This window comes from Oryctolagus cuniculus, chromosome 10, assembly GCF_051225735.1.
Source record: "Oryctolagus cuniculus isolate XC-2025 breed Fujian yellow rabbit chromosome 10, ASM5122573v1, whole genome shotgun sequence".
In the NCBI taxonomy this organism is placed as follows: Eukaryota; Metazoa; Chordata; class Mammalia; order Lagomorpha; family Leporidae; genus Oryctolagus; species Oryctolagus cuniculus.
The window spans coordinates 51,640,999-51,660,869 of NC_142876.1; the positions used below are offsets into that span (position 1 = coordinate 51,640,999).

At 41.8% G+C, this 19,871-nt stretch overlaps 1 protein-coding gene across 3 annotated transcripts in view; it reads right to left on the reverse strand.

Annotated features, from left to right (window-relative positions):
• TAF4B (TATA-box binding protein associated factor 4b) overlaps positions 1-19,871 on the reverse strand; it is a 135,697-nt gene that overhangs the window by 104,027 nt on the left and 11,799 nt on the right. For 2 of the 3 annotated variants that reach the window (XM_002713611.6, XM_089305225.1), the window contains exons 2-3: positions 6,712-6,857; positions 5,329-5,436 (exon numbers count right to left, since the gene is read on the reverse strand). In XM_002713611.6, the coding sequence (XP_002713657.3) occupies positions 5,329-5,436; positions 6,712-6,857 (254 nt within the window). The remainder of the gene's footprint in view (positions 1-5,328; positions 5,437-6,711; positions 6,858-19,871) is intronic. The other variant, XM_008261165.5, reaches the window with a different exon arrangement.

Sequence of the window (19,871 nt, forward strand, 5' to 3'; positions counted from 1 at the left end):
TCATGTCTGGCTGCTTCTCTTCCCATCCAGCTCTCTGCTGTGGCCTGAGAAAGCAGCAGAAGATGGCCTAAGTGCTTGGGCCCCTGCACCTTCGTGGGAGACCCAGAAAAAGCTCTTGGCTCCGGATAGGCTCAGCTCCAGCTTTGTGGCCATCCGGGGAATAAACCAGCAGAAGGAAGACCTCTCTCTGTCTTTCCCTCTCTCTGTCTGTGACCCTACCTCTCAAATAAATAAATAAAATCTTTTTTAAAAAATTCCTTCCTTAATAGTCAAGACAGGTGAATTTGAATATACACCAAAATTTTCCACTTTAGAAAAGCTGAAGCATATATTATACAAGAATGTTTTGAGGGTAAAAATGAGAAGGAAATTAAGAACACTGATTAATGATGAGACTAGGACCAATGATGCCATGTTAAACAAAAGAGGTAAAATTAGAAATTTTACCCAAATTAGTACAATTTTATTAACCAGAGCAAGAGCCTCAAAGGCAACATTAAAAAGAGAGTGTCCTTCCTGTTCATATCCTCAGTTCTGCTCTTCAGAGATAACTATTGTGCAGTTTCTTCTAAATCCCTCTGGAAAATTTCTAATAAACTTTCAGATTTACATACATTAATTATGAGTTTTTCTTTGGTGACTATTTTATAATCAGCCATTAACTCTCTGTACTACCAAATTTAAGAAAGTATTATCTGGAATTGTAGCCAGTAATTATAATTTTCTTTGAGGATTGAGGGAGGGGTTTCTCAGGGGTACTCTGGCCTCATCCTTTATGAAGCAAAGTAAGACCCAGTGAAATGTGCATTCATGAAAACTGCCCTATTGCTTGTGAACAGAGGAGGCCTTTATAACATTCTACTTTCCCGTCTCCAGTACAAAACCTGTCTTTCATAACATTTTCTGATACAGCTACCACCTGTACCAGATATATGTACCTTCCATGTAAATTTCACCTTTGAAGAGGCCCAGAGAGGTACATACTCTTGTATATATCTCTTTTTAATTTCATTGCAGGGCTGGATGGATCCTCTTAAACTCAATAATAACTCTGCCTTAGACCTGATATTCTAGACCAGCCAATGGTATTTCCATACTTTCCAAGACTGCACTGTGCTAATTATCCATTTCTTGGGAACAGGAAAGAAAGCAGGGGGTGGAGGATAGGGGCGCATATGTGAAACAAATATACACAGAGCTGCTAAAATGAACTGTATGTAAAAATAGCAGACCAAACTACATTACAAAGAGGGTCATTTTATGTAACTTGTATGAAAGAATAATCACTTTAGGTTTAATGATACTGAATTCAAAATACTATTTGTAAATCAGATAATTCCCACATTTAGATTGTAATCTAACAATGGGCCAACCTACATCTGCTTCAAATACAACATAAAAGTGAACACTAAGATTTTTAACTAGTACTTGTATTTACCAGACCAGGCCATGTTTTAAGCCATTTTAAATACTGAGATGAAAATTTGTACTTTATATTCAAATAGTCACGTACACAGAGTCTTGTCTTATTTCCAAGTTCTAGGAATTATTTCCAAGAAGTATCTAAAAATGAGAAATTTTATCCCTCAAAATAGACAAAATACTAACTTTATCTTTTTTTTTGGGGGGGGGGGGACAGGCAGAGTGGACAGTGAGAGAGAGAGACAGAGAGAAAGGTCTTCCTTTTGCCGTTGGTTCACCCTCCAATGGCCACCGCGGCCAGCCGCCGCGGCTGGCGCACCACGCTGATCTGAAGCCAGGAGCCAGGTGCTTATCCTGGTCTCCCATGGGGTGCAGGGCCCAAGCACTTGGGCCATCCTCCACTGCCTTCCCGGGCCACAGCAGAGCTGGCCTGGAAGAGGGGCAACCGGAACAGAATCCGGCGCCCCAACCGGGACTAGAACCCGGTGTGCTGGCGCCGCAAGGCGGAGGACTAGCCTATTGAGCCACGGTGCCGGCCTAACTTTATTCTTTGATAATTTCTACTGCCCTAGACTATCCCTGAGGAGCAAACCAGCTTAAAATATATGCCAATTTAAATTAGGAAAAATAAATGGCCACAGAGAAATAAATACATATGGAAAAATAATCCAAGGAAAAAACTAAGCAACCTAGATATACCACATTAGAGCTATATGTACTAAATCTTTCTTTTTTTTTTTAACTTTTATTTAATGAATATAGATTTCCAAAGTACAGCTTATGGACTACATTGGCTCCCCCCCCACCATGACTTCCCCCCTCCCACCTGCAACCTTCCCTGTGGGGAGCAATTCGGACTAGACTAAGTTACTGGAATTAAGACTTGTTCTGTGCATCTGCTCTCCCACAGTATGGCGCTGGGAGAGAAGAAAACAGCTTTTACACAGCTGCCTCCAGTTCAACCAATAAACTGTAGGACTTGCTCCTGATTGGAGAGCAGCGTACTAGGCGTGTGGGCAGCCGAGTTGGGATTGGCGGAGGAGGACTATAAAGGAGGAGAGAGACAACATGCACCAGGAACATCTAAGGGGAACATCTACCTGAGGAACACCTGTGCAGCCCCCGAGAGAGCCGGCCGGCGGTGTGCCGCTCCCCTGCGGAAGTGGGGAATGTGGCCAGGGGGAACTGCCCTTCCACGGAGATGGAAGGGACAGTAGCCAACCCGGGAAGAACCAGCAGCAAACCCGGGGAGGGCCGAGCAGACAAAGGAACAGCGCAGGGTCCTGTGTCGTTCCTCCACGAAGACGGGGAGCGACATAATGGTGCCGTGACTCGGATATGAAGCCTAGGCAGGGTTCAGTGTTGCTCCTCCACGAAGAGGGGGAGCGACACTTCCCCTTTCCCGCTCTCTCTCCCCTTCCATTCATGTCAAGATTCATTTTCAATTTTCTATATATACAGAAGATCAGTTTAGTATACATTAAGTAAAGACTAAATCTTTCTTTGATACACAATTTTTAAATTAATATATTAAAAATAAGACTGATAGTGAAGCTAATAAATATTATTAATTTTAATATGGCAATGAGCATGAATAACATTTCAAAATAACTATGATATCTGAAGAAATACAAAAATAGTGGTTTCTATTGTGAGAGTTACAGGTATACATTAATACACTGTAGCACTCTATGGCTCAATGGATTGAAGCCCACATTCATAGCTAAAAGAAATTCTAAATTTCAGTTTGAGTTTATTATACTTTTCTCACCATCTGAATTCAGAAATCCCAGTTTATGAACTCCTGGTTGCCTCTCTATAAAAATTACAAACATAGTTACTGGCCACCAGTTGTGATCACTAAATTAACCCAAGCTTTCACTTTTTATTCCTATTAAGACTTCCATGGATATTCAGAGAATACAGAACTAAAACTGTGGCTACAGGAGCTGGCACTGTGGCACAGTGGGTAAAGACACTGCCTGCAGTGCCAGCATCCCATATGGGTGCCAATTCCAGTCCACTTCTGATCTAGCTCCTTACTGATGTGCCTGGGAAAGCAGTGGAGGATGGCCCAAGTCCTTGAGCCCCTGTACCCACATTCAAGACCCAGAGGAAGCTTCCAGAGGAAGATCCTAGCTTAGGATCAACTTAGCTCCGGCCATTGTGGACATCTGGAGAGTGAACCAGCGGATAGAATACCCTCCTTTCTCTCTCTGTCTCTGCCTCTCTACAACTCCGCCTTTCAAATAAAATAAATCAATCTTAAAAAAAAAAAAAAAAAAAAACTGCGGCTGCAGTTGGCAAGGTGGGGGTACTAAAGTCAATGGATGTGGAGAATCTCTGATAAACTCTAAGAAGTAATATCTAAGAAATTCACTTTATCCCTAAACTGGCTCCCAGAAAAATAATGAGCATAGTGAAGTTCCTTCAGTTATCCCAACACAACATAATTTGTTCTGTGTCCTGAAAACTCACCATGTACAAATGGCAATCCTAAGCATCGAAGACCATGTTGTAAGTATGGTTTTTTGTCTTCAGTATTTTGTATAGTGGCAGAAAATGAAATAAGAGGCAAAAAGGAACACATAGGTGATTCACTTGAATATCTACTAATATTTCCTGCACCAATTATGAAGATTAATGGGCAAGTACAGGGGCTGGCACTGTGGTGTAGCAGGTTAAGCCACCACCTGCAGTGTCAGTATCCCATATGGCCGCCAATTTGAGTCCTGGCTGATCCAGCTCCCTGCCAATGCACCTGAGAAAGCAGTGGAAGACAGCCCAAGTGTGTGGTCCCCTGCACCCATGTGTGAGACCCAGAAGAAGCTCCTGGCTTTGCCTTGGCTTTGCCCCATATGTTACAGCTATTTGGGGAACGAACCAGCAGATGAAAGATCTCTCTTTCTCTGTCTCTCCCTCTCTGTTTTTCTGCCTTTCAAATAAATAAATAAATATTTTAAAAAGTGGGCAAGTGTAGCAACTCTGGCCTCAAATAAAGCACAGTGATCAGGACCTTGGATCCCCCAGGGACGAGGGTCTGGTCATGCTACAACTTAACCCATCAAAACCATCATTACAATTGATAGCTGATGGTATGTGGAATCTCAATTGGATAAAGGAAGAGGTAGTTAATTTCTATCAGCTACAGCCAGAGACTAGCTATTGGGGCCTGAACTTCATCCTATTAATCTGCTCTCCTTTGCTTCCCCAAAGAAAAAAGAAAATCAAAATCCCATAACAGCTGGTCTCCAACATGTATGAAGAAGTAGAGCCAAGTGACAGAAGAAGCAGACTGTGATGAGTCAGGGATCTGAGCTCTCCTAGCTGCTGGGAATACTATTAGACAGCCTCTAGTTGTTCATCAAGTTTGCCTCAGCTGCAGAGCACAACTTCCCCAGGAGAGTCCAAAGCCAGAGGATTGATCACAGGGCAGGAATTAAGAACTGGGGGATCATGCTGGTCCACAGTGGGACAGTGCTAACTGGCTACACATGCTCCAAAGTCCCCCACCAGGTTGGCTGAGGATTTATTGGACTTGCATTTAGTTCACACTCTTATTTACCTACTGTCCTTTACTGGTATTTATCACTAATAAATATCTCATACACCAAATTCTGTCTCAGCATCTGCTTCCAGAGTGTGACACATGGTTACTAGATATATTTGTATAAATGTAATACATTTAGTTAGAATATATCAAGAATATACTCTATGTTTTCCTGTTTCTCATACCTCCAACAAATAAATGTATTCCCTGCTTCAAATTATCATCATCTATCACTGAATTGCTCTTTCAAAGTCATGCAGTCAGCAACCTATCCATCTGGCAGGAAATAATTAAATAATAAAGAAAGATGAGAAAATAACCAGTGTACACATGGCCACAAGTAAGTCACAACTTACTTGTACTGAGGAAGGCTTCGGAACAGTGGTTACCACAGTAGTTCCTGTTTGTGCCAGTTTTTTAACAGGTGCCACTGCTACTTTCTTGATTAATTGTGAGCTAGAATTCTTGGGAGGGGAGGCAAGATAACACAAGTCATCATCATTAGTAGTTAAAAATCAGTACTATGGTGAACATTAGAATACTTTACCATAGCAAATTTACTTTTTATAATTGGCTTTATAACCTAATGGTTTTATGCACATTTTATACCATAAACCTAACTCATCAACTGACCAGTTTAAATTCACTGCAGGTTTCCCAGGAGGCAATTGATTGAATAAATACGCCATTTATCTGAAATCTCCAACTAAATAAGTATTATGGTATTTAACATTAAGTTCTTATTTAATATTTAATTACTGGCCGGCGCCGCGGCTCACTTGGCTAATCCTCTGCCTGTGGAGCCTGCACCCAGGGTTCTAGTCCCGGTTGCTAGTGGCCCAGGAGTGCAGTGGAGGATGGCCCAAGTGCTTGGGCCCTGCACCCGCTTGGGAGACCAGGAGGAAGCACTTGGCTCCTGGCTTCAGATCGGTGCAGCGCGCCAGCCGCAGTGGCCATTTGCGGGGTGAACCAACGGAAAGGAAGACCTTTCTCTCTGTCTCTCTCTTTCACTGTCTAACTCTGCCTGTCAAAAAAAAAATTAATTACAAACAAAACTTGGCTAACTTATGATCTCAACCCACAGCAGTTAGATAAACCAACTAGAAAAAGCAGCAGCAGCTATTATTGACAGAAAATAACAAGCTGAGCACCTACTGTTAAATTAGAAGAACACAACACTGGCAGAAAACGATATTCCCATAAAAAACCAATGCAGTCTTTCCTTAGGTTGAGCCTGAGTCACCATGCTGAATGTAATTCAGCATTTTGTTTAAATAAAGATTCCCATAATTCTGTCACATGAGGAAGCTGTTATCTAGAAAGATTATCATGTATGTGAAATAAGCCATTTTCTAACAATGCCAAAATAATGAAATAGTACATCAGATTTTTGTATTTCTTGATAATTATTATAAGGTATAGATAAAAATGAGTACTACAAAGGGGCATCAGTTTTTTGTCACAAATTAAAACAAACAAAATGCTTATTTTCTTCCCATTTAAGATGTACCTTTTCCTTTGAACATTCCTTTGAGGACTATAAAATGTTTAAATATGAAGACTGAACTTTCATTATTTTGCTAATTATCAAATGACAATACCAAAAAAACTTGTTAAATTAACATATTCAGACACTTTATTTAGAAACTTGAATAGAATCATCACTCAAATTTTTTTAAAAAGCAAAAGTGTACACTAAAAAAAACTAAAGAAAATGAAAAAATATGATGGTACATTACCGGCACGGTACAGATTTTGACTGTTTGAGTATTCGTGGGTATTGCTGGCCTTGAAGTTACATTACTTGTGGTCTCAGCTCTTGTCACGGCTTGCTGAGGAGATACCAACATTAACTGACCACTGTTACTTTTGATCAAAACTGTTCCTATAGGTTAAAAAAAAAAAAAAAGTGACTTCTGAACTAATCAAACATAAACATCACATATTGTCTTACATTCTTTTTGAATAAATGATTACTACATACTGAATTCCAGGTGTGCTAATGATCACATAAAACAGAAAAGTGTTTTCATTCAAAACTATTTAAAATATTATGTCTAAGCTTTAATATGGCAAGATAACCCTGAAGAAAGCAAAATATCTTCCCTTTATAAAAATCAAAACTATTTATGAAGTAATTAAGATGGTATGGTAACAGTACAAGATAGAACAGAATAGAGAACCCCAGGAGTGGGCTTTAGGCATAGGGACTAAGATAGTACTTGGGATACCCATATCCCATATTAAGAGTCCTAGGTCTGCTTCCAATCCCAGCTTCCTGCAACGTGCACCTTGGAAGGAAGCAGGTGATGGCCCAAGTACTTGTGTCCCAGCCATTCATATGGGAGACTTGGATTGAGTTCCAGGTTCCTGGTTTTGGCCTGGCTAAATCTCTCTCTCTCTCTACCCCTCTCTCTCTCTACCACCCCTTCTTTTTCAAATAAGCAAAAAAATTAAAAAAAGAACCCCAAAATAGACTCATACTGGTATGTTGTACATGTTGAATATCTCTTATCTGAAGCACTGATGACCAGAAGTGTTTCAGATTGAATTTTTTGGGTTTTAGAGTATTTGAATAAACTTTACTAGTTGAACCTCTCTAATCTGAAAACCCAAAAACTGAAATGCTCTGAAGTCCAAAACTTTCCTGTTGGTGCATAGAAAGTCCAGATTTCACAGCATTTTGTATTTCAAGTACTTCAGATTTCAGGATTAGGGATGCTCAGCCTGTATCAGGTTTCCTAAGAGGTCTACAGATTCCTGAGAGAAGGAAGGACCATTCAATAGCTAAGGCTGGCCTAATTATTCATCTATACAGAAAAGAAAATTGGATGCCTGTTGCATACACACTCACAAAAACCCAGGTGCATTAAGGATACAAAAATATAAAAGTAAAAGAATATTTCAAACTTTTAGACAACACAGAAAATTATCTTTTGAAATTGGGATAGAAAAAGATTTGTTAAAATAAGTGAAATCTGACAGATTAAACTATATTTTAAAATTTTTGATGAACAAAAGACAGCATCAGATAAAAAGGTAAACTACAAAAGGGGATAAAATTTTATTTCATGGAGTGGGCATTTGGACTAGTAGTAATGATGTCATTTAGGACACCCACACTGCACATCAGAGTATTTGGATTCAATGTCTGACTCAGACTCTGGATTTCAAATAAATAAAATAAAATAGTTTTAAAGAGAAAAAGCAGAGTCAATGACAGGAAAAGGTAAAATTTAAAACAGTAAGATATCATTTATTTTGATTTTTTTTTTTCATTTGAAAGGCGAAGAGACAAAGACACACAAACAAATATTCCACTCACTGGTTCACTCACCAAAAGTTGGCAATAGCTGGGGCTGAGCCAAAGCCAGGAGCCTAGAACTCAATTTGAGTGTCCCATATGGATGGTAGGGACCCAAGTGTTTGAGCTATCACTGTTGCCTCCCAGCATATTAGCAGGAAAATGGAAAGCTGAGCCAGGACTCAAACCCATTTACTCTGGTATGGTATGCTGGCATCTGAAATGGCATTCTAATCTCTGGGTCAAATACCTTCCCTTCATTGCTTTATAAGACATAAATTACATAAGATAATTATAATAAGATAATGTATTTATAATATATCCAGATGCAATGTGTAGAGAAATAATAGCACACATCCACAAAGAGGTAAGAAGGAAATGAGCTAAACAAAGGTTTGTTTTTTTTTTTTTTTTTAGATTTATTTTATTTTATTTGAAAGTCAGAGTTACACAGAGAGGAGAGGCAGAGAGAGAGAGAGAGGTCTTCCATCCGCTGATTCGCTGCCTAGTTGGCCGCAATGGCCGGAGCTATGCCGATCTGAAGCCAGGAGCCAGGAGCCAGGAGCTTCCTCTGGGTCTCCCACGAGGGTGCAGGGGCCCAAGGACTTGGGCCATCTTCTGCTGCTTTCCCAGGCCATAGCAGAGAGCGGGATCAGAAGTGGAGCAGCCAGGACTCAAACCCATATGGGATACCGGCACTGCAGGCGGTGGTTTACCCGCTACGCCACAGCACCGACCCCACAAAGGTTTCTTTATCTCACTGAATAAGCAAATATAAATGTGAAATAGATTCCAAAAGCTTTATATTGTATGTTCTAGAGCAATCTCTAAGGAAAAAATTCAAAAATCAAAAGGCAAAAAGTGTCCAATCAGATTTTAAAAAATGAAATCCAATGATGTGCTGTCTACAGGAGATGCACATTACCTTAAAGATACAAAAGAACTGAAACTAAAAAAGATAGAAAAAAATCTCATCCAACAGCAACCATAAGAAAGCTGAAGTGGTCACAATAATATCAAACAAAATAGACTTTCAAACAGAAAACGTTACTAAAGATAAAAAGCCCAATAAATTAGGAAGCTATAACTTCTTTAAAAAGATTTATCTATTTATTTATTTGAAAGGCAGAGTGACAGAGAGAGGACAGAGGAGGGAAGGAGGGAAGGAGGGAAGGAGAGATCTTCCATCTACTGGTTCACTCCCCAGATGGCCACAATGTGGGCCAGTCTTGTGGTTTAGTGTGCCAGCCTACAATGCTGGCATCTCCTATGGGCACCAGTTCGTGTCCTGGCTGCTCCACTTCCAATAAAGCTCCCTGCTAATGGCTTGAGAAAAGCAGTGCAAGATGGCACTCATGCTTGGGCCCCTGCTATCCATATGGGAGACTGGAAGAAGCTGCTGGCTCCTGGCTGCAGGCTGGCCCAGCCTTTACCGTTGTAGCCAGCTTGGGGGTGAACCAGCAGATGGAAGGTGTCTCTCTCTCTCTCTGTAACTCTGACTTTCAAATAATAATAAATCTTTAAAAAAAAAAAAAAAAAAGGCAGGAGCCAGAAACATGGGTGACAAAGGCTTTGCCAGCCTAATTATCAGCAGGAAGCTGGATTGGCAGCAGAGTAACCAAGACTCAAATCGGCACTCTGACATGAGTATCACAAGAAATGACTTTAATCCACTGTACCACAATACCAGCCCAGGAAGCTATAACATTTTAAACATATATGCACCAAACTATGGAGTCTACAATTAAAAGTAAAAACTGAGATAAGAGAAGGGAAAAACAAAAAGTTCAACACTACTGGGAGACTTCAATACCACTTTCAGTAAAGAACTAGACACAAAATTAGAAAATGCAAGATCTGTAAAACACAATTAACCAACTAGATTTAACATACATCTAAAGAATATTTCACCTAGCAACAGCATTCTTAAGTGTACATGGAACATTCTTCAAGACAGAACACAAGGCCAGCGCCACGGCTCAATAGGCTAATCTTCCACCTGCGGCACCAGCACCCCGAGTTCTAGTCCCGGTCGGGGCGCCGGATTCTGTCCCGGTTGCCCCTCTTCCAGGCCAGCTCTCTGCTGTGGCCAGGGAGTGCAGTGGAGGATGGCCCAAGTGCTTGGGCCCTGCACCCACATGGGAGACCAGGAGAAGCAACTGGCTCCTGGCTTCGGATCAGCACGATGCGCCAGCCGCGGCAGCCATTGAAGGGTGAACCAATGGCAAAAGGAAGACCTTTCTCTCTCACTATCCACTCTGCCTGTCAAAACACACACACACACACACACACACACACACACACACAAACTAGGAGACTTAAAAAGACTCAATACAGGAAGGTCAGCACTGTGATATAGAAGATTAAGTCTCTGCCTGCAGTGCTGGCATCCGTATGGGTACTGCTTTGAGTCCCAGATGCTCCACTTCCAATCCAGCTCCCTGCTAATGGCCTGGGAAAAGCAGTGGAAGATGGCCTATGTCCTTGGGCCTCTGTACCAATGTGGGAGACACAGAAGAAGCTCCTGGCTCCTGGCTTCAGCCTGGCCCAGCCTAGGCTGTGGTGGCTACTGGGGAATGAACCAGAAGACAGAGGATATCTCCCCGCCCCTTCTTTCTCTGTATTTCTGCCTTTCAAATAAATAAATGTTAAAAAAAAAAAAAACAATAAAGTTAAAAGATTTGATCTACAATAGAATGAAGTTAGAAGTCAGTAACAGAACAAAGGTGGAAAAACAAAAGTTAAATATCACACTCCTAACCAACCAATGAATCAATGAAAAAAAAAATCACAAAGCTAATTCAAAAATACTTTGAGATGAATTAATATGGAGACACAACATACCAAAATCTATGGCATTCAACTAAAGCAGTGTTTGGAGGCAACTTATAGCTGTAAATGTCTGACTTAAACAAGAAAAGGGTAAGGGGAGGCACTGTGAAACAGCAGGTTAAGTTGCTTGGGAAGTCTGCATCCCATATCAGAGTATACGTTCAAGTCCCAGTTCCCTGCTAATGCACCTGGGAAGCAAGAGATGATGGCTCAAATACTTGAGTTTCTGCGACCCACGAAGAAACCCAGATGGAGTTCCTGGCTTCTGGTTTCAGGTTGGCCCAGCTCCAGCTATCGTAGGCATTTGAGGATATAAAATAGAAGATCTCAATCTCTCAAACTCTCTTTCCCTACTCACCCTCTCTTTCCTTCACCCTGTCTCTGTAACTGTGTCTTTCAAAAGTAAAGTGAATCTTAAAAGGAAAGAAAGAAAGAGAAGACAATCGAGGGCCAGCATGGTGGTGCAGTGAGCTAAACTGCTGCCTGCAAGTCTTCCAGCTCCCCTGCTACCAATCCAGCTCCCTACTAGTGTGCTGAGAAGATAGCAGATAGCCTAGGTGCTTGGGCTCCTGCCACTTACTTGGGAGATCCAGATGGAGCTATGGACTTCTGGCATTAGCCTGAACCAGCTGCAGTCACTGCAGCCATTTAGCGAGTGAACCAGTGAATGAGATCTCTCTCTCTCCCTCTAACTCTCTCAAATGAATCTTTAAAGAAATGCTTTTAAATTAAAAAAAAAAAAATTGAGAAAAAAAAAAACAATGAAATCAAAGTTGACACACCTTTACTTAGAGTAACCAAAAAAACTAAAAAATCAGGAATCAAGATGAGACATTACTATTTAACGTCACAGAAATAGAGTATAAAACTATAAACAACTGCAAATCAAAAATTTAGGTAATTTAGATAAAACAAATAATTCCTTGAAACAAACAAAAAAAAAACTGAGGAAGAATTAACAACCTTAATAGAGCTCTAACAAATGAAGATATGAACTAAAAAATATATCCATAAGAAGATTCCAGATCCAGATGACTTCATTGGACTTCACTGGTCAAACCACCCTAACATTTAATGAAAAATAATGTTAATCCTTAAAAACTCTTCTAAAATATAAATGAGAGAATTTGTAATTCATTCTGTAAAGTATTACTGATACCTAAACAGACAAAAACATCACAAGAAAACTACAGACCAATAGCCCTTATGAATAAATACAGATGCAAGAATTCTAAATCAAACACTAGTAAACAGAATCCACTAACATACGAAAGGCATTATACATCACGACCAAGGAATATTTCTCTCAGGAATTTGAGGTGCATTCAAACATTAATTAGTATAAGGAATGGGAGAGGGAGCAGGAGATGGGCAGGTGGCGGGTGGAGGGAAGTTATGGGGGCGGAAAAGCCACTGTAACCCATAAGCTGTACTTTGGAAATTTATATTTATTAAAGTTAAAAAAACATTAATTAGTATAAAATGACAGATCAATAAAGGACAAAAACCACAAGATCATCTCAACAAATGCAAAACAGCGTTCAACAAAACTTAACACCCTTTTCTTTCAGATAAAAAAAGTGGTCAATAAAATAGCAATAAAAGAATATTTCCAGGACAGGTATTGTCACTAGCTGCTTGGGACACCTGCATCCCTTATCAGAATACTGGTTCAAGTCCCAGTTGCTCTGCTTCCAATCCAGCTCTCTGCTAATGCACCAGGGAAACAGCAGATGAGGTCTCAAGCACTGTAACCCATGTTGTAAACTCCAATGGGGTGCCTGGCTCCTGGCCTTGGCCTATCCCAGCCCCCAGCTGTTGCAGTCATTTGGGGACTAAACCAATGGATGAAGATCTCTGTCTTGTCCTTTCTCTCTGTCACTTTGCCTTTCAAATAAGTAATTATTTGAAATACATATACACACACATACACATATATTATTACTTAAAAAGGCGGGGGGGGGGGCTGGCGCTGTGGAGTAGGGGGTAAAGCAGCTGCAGTGCTGGCATCTTATATGGGTGCTGGTTCAGGTCCCAGCTGCACCACTTCTGATCCAGCTCTCTGCTATGGCCTGGGAAGGCAGTAGGAGATGGCCCAGTCCTTGGGCCCCTGCACCCACATGGGAAGACCCAGAAGCAGCTCCTGGCTCCTGGCTTTGGATTGGCACAGCTCTGGCCTTTGAGGCCAACTGGGGAGTGAACCAACAGATGGAAGACCTCTCTCTCTCTGCTTCTCCTCTGTGTAACTCTGACTTTCAAATAAATAAATAAATCTTTAAAAAAGAAAAAAAAAAGGATATTTGGGGAGTGAAACAGAGGATGTAAGATCTCTCTCATCTCACCCTCTGCCATTCTGCCTTTCAAATTAATTAGCTTAATTTTTTTTAAAAAGAGAGACATCTAACATCATATTTATGGTAAAAGACTAAATGCTAGGGCTGGCACTGTGGTGCAGTGGGTTAAGCTGCCACCTGCAACACCAGCATCCCATAAAAGCACCAGCTCAAGTCCTGGCTGTTCCACTTCCGAACTAGCTCCCTACTAACGCACCTAGGCAAGCAGTAGATAATGGCCCCAGTGTTTGGGCCCTGCCACCCACCCATGTGGGAGACCTGGGTGGAGTTCTAGGCTTCTGGCTTTGGCCTGGCCCAGCCTTGGCCATTTTGGCTATTTGGGGAATGAACCAGAAGATGGAAGAGATATCTCTCCCCCACCCCCAACTCTTCCTTTCAAGTAAATAAATCTTAATAATAAAAAAAGACTAAATCCTTTCCCCCTAAGATCAGGAACAAGACAAGGATAGATGAGGAATGAGACAAGAATGCCTATAATCACTAATTCTGTCTTATACTATACTGATAGTTCTAACCCAGACAATTAGACAAGAAAATGAAATAAAAGGCATCTGGATCAGAGAGGATGAAATAGGGGTAGGTGTCTAGTCTGATGGCTAAAATTCCATTTAAGATTTAAGATGTCAATGTCCCAAATCAGAATGCCTGGGAGCTCGGCTCCCAATGTCAGCTTTCTGCTTGTGTGCACCCTGAGAAGCAGCAGAGATGGTTCAAGTAATTGGTTCCTGTGCCCCACGTAGGAGATGGGCCTGTTGCAGGCATTTTAGGAATGAACCAGCAAATGGGAGCTTTAGCTTTCTTTCTCTCTCTCTCTGCCTCTCAAAAATTAAAAGGAACAAAACTATTTACATATGGATGACATGATCTTGTATATAGAAAATTCTAACAAACCCTTAACTATTAGAACTAGCCAGGTAGCAGGACACAAGATCAACATACAAAACCAACTACTTTTATACTCTTGAAATGAATACTTATAAGTCATAAAGAAAATTCCATTTACAATAGTCAAAAAGGATAATATACCTTAAGAGCAAATTTAGTAAAATAAGTATAAAATTAATTCTCTGAAAACTATAAAATATTGTTGCAAAAATTAAAGATCTAAACAAACAGAAAAACAATTTATGTTCAAAGACTAGGAAACAGCTACCTTGCAGGATTGTTAAAGGAGTTAAATGAGACAATATACTCACACATGAGATAATCTGTTTTAATTTTAAAGTTCTTAGGGGGCAGGTGGCCATTTGCAGAGCGAACTGGTGGATGGAAGACATTGTTTTTCTCCCTCCCTCCCTCTCCTTCTTTTCTGTCACTCTGGGAAGGGAGGGAGGGGGAGAGGGAGGGGGAGAGGGAGGAAGGGTGATGGGAACTCTAAACAGCAGAGACTCCACAAATCAGCCTAGAGAGTTAAAAACCACACCGCAGTTCCTACCTTGGTTCCCCAGCTGAGGGACTCCATCTTGTTGAGAAAACACAACAAATTTCTGCAACTCCTACCATCACTGCACACCAGCAACCATAACTACAAGAGAATTCCACAGTCCATACCGGCTTTAGATCCAGTCTAGAAAGCTGGCTGGGGCCATGTGACTGCTTTGCTCCAACAGAGGATTGAATCCTCTATCTCTAAGCCCTAGAACCAAGCTGCTGCAGTAGACAGTGTTAAACTTCATTCTGTCTTCGGGGAAAGCAAGCAGCTTCATCACTACTAGAAGCCTCCAGAGCCAGTGGCAGGGTGTTTCACAGGGCTAAGAGCAGGCCCCTCTGCATCCAACAGCTGCAGAATTGCTGGGCACAAGCTGTGAAGCCACATTTGCTCAGTCTTCACAATCTCAGAAATCCCCCTTTGCTTATTGGGACTCAGGGCCAGCAGCAGTCAATATACAAGCCAAGAGGAACAGACTTGAGGAACTGCCCTTCTGCATCTCTTAGCACAGGATCTGGGTAGCCAGTGTACAAGCCCTAGAGTTACTCTTGCACTTGGGAACTGAAGGCAGTCCCTTCTGCTTCCTGAAGCTCTGAGGTTGTAGCTGTTGGTGCTACAATCACTGGAGTAACTGGCACTCAGTGGTGGGACCTGGAGGGCCCTATCTACATTCCTCCACTTCAGACTGGCAGCTGCCAGTTCATACTCCCCAGCATAACCTGTGCTCAAATTGTGAAAACTGGATAAGAGCCCCACTGTATCCTGCAGCTCTGGGACTATGACTATTGGTTCTGAAAGTCCCAGGTACACGTGTGCTCCCTGTGGGATCTAGGGAAGGCCTTATCTGCATTCCTTTGTTCCAGGTCTGCACCTGTCGGTACACATTCCCCATTATTACATGAGATCACTTGTGGGACCTGAATAAGGTACCATCTGGGTCCTATAGCTCTGTGTCTGTGACTGTTGGAGCTATATTCCACAATCACTTGAGTTTACCCCAAGGGACCAACATAAGGTTTCCACTGTATCCTGCAGCTCTGGGACTGCGACTGCTGGCTCTTTAAGTTCCAGGAACATCCGTGCTTGTTCTGTGGTGTCTGGGGGAGGCCCTATCTGCATCCCATTGATCCAGGCTTGTGTCAGTTAGTGTATAATCCCCAGCAAAAACTATATTTTTCCCATGGGACACATGCAGCTCCAAGACTGTGACTACTAGCATTTTATTTCTCAGAGTCATCAGGACCCACCTGCAGAACCTAGGGAAGACTTTACCTGCATTCCACTGCTCCAGGTCCACACCTATCATATTCCAAGGGAACGGAGCAAAATCCTCTTCAAATCCCCTAGAGCTGGGGTTGGAGCTTTTGGTACTATAAGCCACAGGATCACCTTTGCCCACCCAGCAGAACTGAAGGTCTCATCCACAAAACACAGTTACAGAGCCACAGTTATTGGTGCCACAAACACTGGTATCACTCATGCTTGCCTGGTGGGACAAGTGGACAGCCTCCCCTGAGTCCCACAGCATGAGGAATGTGGCTACTGTCATCACAAACCCTAGTATGACTGACACCCAACTCTTTGGGGCCTGAAGACACACCCCTTTGAAAGCTCACATCCACTTTAAAGTCATACTCCACAAACTGTTGCAGATTAGATACCTGTAGCTCTCACAGACACCACTGATGCTGATTACAGCTGAAGAAATCATTCAGAGGTTACACTTCTGGGTTCACCTAGCACCAAACCCAAAGCAACAACCCAAGTGATACCTTGCATCCCATCTAAACAAAAAATTTTTCCAACCAATGCTCTTCCATAAGGAAAGAGGAATTGTTACACCAGATGTACAGATACCAACACAGGGAAACAGTAAACATGAAGGAAGCATGACACCTCCAAAGGATCACAACAGTTCTCCAGAAATAGATCCTTAGACTTCAAGGAACTCTATGAACTGCCTGAAAAAGAATTCAAAATAATGATCCTAAGGAAACTCAATGAGATGCAAGAGAATACAGATAGACAATTCAAAGAAATGTGAAAAACAATGCAGAACATGAATGAGAAATTCAAGAGAATCATCAAAAAGAATTGGAAATTCTGGAGGTAAAAATTTCAACCAATGAAATAAAAACACAATCAAGAGCATTAGTAACAGAATACACTAGGCAGAAGAAAAAAATTCTGATCTGGAGGACAAGACTTTGAGATAACCCAGTCAGACAAAAATAAAGTGAAAAGAATTTAAAAGAATGAAGAAAGCCTACAAGACATGTGGGATACCATTATGTGAACAAATATTCATATTATAGGGATTCCTAAAGAAAAAGAAAAGGAAAAAGGCATTAAAACCCTATTTAATGAGATAACAGTTGAAAACTTCCCAAGTCTTGAAACAAATATGGCCATTCAGACACAGGAAGCTCAAAGGACCCAAGCAGATTCAACTCAAAAAGGGAGGAAAACACACACACACACACACACACACACACACACACACACCTTCTCCAAGGCATATTATAGGCAAATTTTCAAAAGGAAATAATCCTAAAGACAGTAAGAGAAAAACATCAAGGTACGACTAAAGAAAATCAGTTCAACTAATAGCAGACTTCTTAGCTTCTCAGAAGAAAGCCTACAAGCAAGAAAAAATTAGGATGATATATACAAGGCCTTGAAAAAAAAAATACTACCATATCCATGGAAGTTAACCTTTAGAAGGGAAGGACAAATCAAGTATGTCCCAAATAAAGAATGAGAAAATCCAACATACCTAGTTCAGCCCTACAAGAAATCCTGAAGGGAGTACTACATTAAACGTAATCATCAAGAAAACACCCCACCATACAAAATACAATAACACAGAAGATACACAAAAGAGAATCTATTCTTCCATGACAGAAAGCTACAAAACACAGACACATAATGAAAGGCAGAAAACAAAAACAAAGAATATATAAAACAATCAGTAAGCAATTTACAAAATAACAGTACTTAGTTCTTATCTATCAATATAACCTTCAATGTAAATAGATTAGATTCCCTAGTCAAGTGGCACAGAGGGTTAAGACACTACTTGTAATACTGGCACCCCACACTGGAATGCTAGTTAAAGTCCCAGCTACTTCACTTCCCATCCAGCTTCCTGCAAATGCATCCCATGTGGGAGACCAAAATGGAATTCCTAGTTCCTAGATTTTGCCTGGCCCAGCCCTGGCTGTTATGGTCACTTAGGGGAATGAACCAGCACAAGAAATAGCTCTCTCTGTCTCTCATCTCCCTCTGTTGCTTTGCCTTTCATACAGATAGATAGATAAATCTATCTTAAAAGAAAATACCCCAGTCATAAGTTGGTAGAATGGGGAAAAAAAAAGAGACGATGACCCAGCTACATGCCACCTACAAGAAACTTACATTTCACGTCAAGATACACATAGACAAGCAAGAGTTGGAAAAAAATTTTTGGAAAAAACTTATGGAAACCAAAAATGAACTTAAGTATCATATCAGATAAAACGGACTTAAGTGCTGGCGCCGCGGCTCACTAGGCTAATCCTCCGCCTGCGGCGCCAGCACACTGGGTTCTAGTCCCAGTCGGGGCGCCGGATTCTGTCCAGGTTACCCCTCTTCCAGGCCAGCTCTCTGCTGTGGCCAGGGAGTGCAGTGGAGGATGGCCCAAGTCCTTGCGCCCTGCACCCCATGGGAGACCAGGATAAGTACCTGGCTCCTGCCCTCGGATCAGCACGGTGCGCCCGCCACAGTGTGCTGGCCGCGGCGGCCATTGGAGGGTGAACCAACGGCAAAGGAAGACCTTTCTCTCTGTCTCTCTCTCTCTCACTGTCCACGCTGCCTGTCAAAAAAAAAAAAAAAAGACTTCAAACCAAAAACCATAAAAAGAATAGCTGGAGCTGTGGTTTATCAGGTAAAACCGCCGCCTGCAATGCTGGCATCCATATGGGTGCCGATTCGAGTCCAGTTGCCTCACTTCCAATCCCACTCCCTGCTAATGCACCTGGGAAAGCAGCAAAGAATAGCCCAAGTGCTTGGGCCTCTGCATCCATGTGGGAAACCCAGAAGAAGATCCTGACTCCTGGCTTCAGATCAGCCCAGCCCCGATTAATGTGGCCATTTCGGGAGTGAACCAGCAGATGGAAGACCTCTCTCTCTCTGTAACTACCTTCCAAAATAAATAAATATTTTAAAAAGATCATTTTTAAAAACTGTTAAAAAAGACAAAAAAGGACATTATATATTGTTACGAGGATCAATGCAGCAAGAAGATATAACAATCATAAATATATATGCACCAAACACAAGATCATACAACTATGTAAAGCAAATATTATTAGACCTAAAAGGAGAGATAGATGCCAATACCAGAAGAGAGAGATTTCTTTTTTCCTTTTTTTAAGATATATTTTATTTATTTGAAAGTCAGAGTTACAGAGAGCAAAAGGGAGACACACACAGAAAGAGAGAGAAAGAGAGAGAGAGAGAGAGAGCGAGAATCTTCCATCCACTGGCTTACTCCCCAAATGGCTGTAACAGCTGGGAATAGGCCAGGTGGAAGCCAGGAGCCCGGAGCTTCTTCTAGGTCTTCCACGTGGGTGGCAGGGGTCCAAGCACTTGAGCCATTTTCTGCTGCTTTTCCAGGCACATTAGCAGGGAGCTGGATCAGAACTAGAGCATCAGGGACTCAAACAGGACCCACATGGGATGCCTGCATCATAGGTGATAGCTTAACCACTACATCACCACACAGGCCCCAAGTTGGGGATTTCAATACCCAACTGTTGGCCGGCGCCGCGGCTCACTAGGCTAATCCTCCGCCTAGCAGCGCTGGCACACCGGGTTCTAGTCCCAGTTGGGGCGCCGGATTCTGTCCCGGTTGCCCTTCTTCCAGGCCAGCTCTCTGCTGTGGCCAGGGAGTGCAGTGGAGGATGGCCCAAGTGCTTGGGCCCTGCACCCCATGGGAGA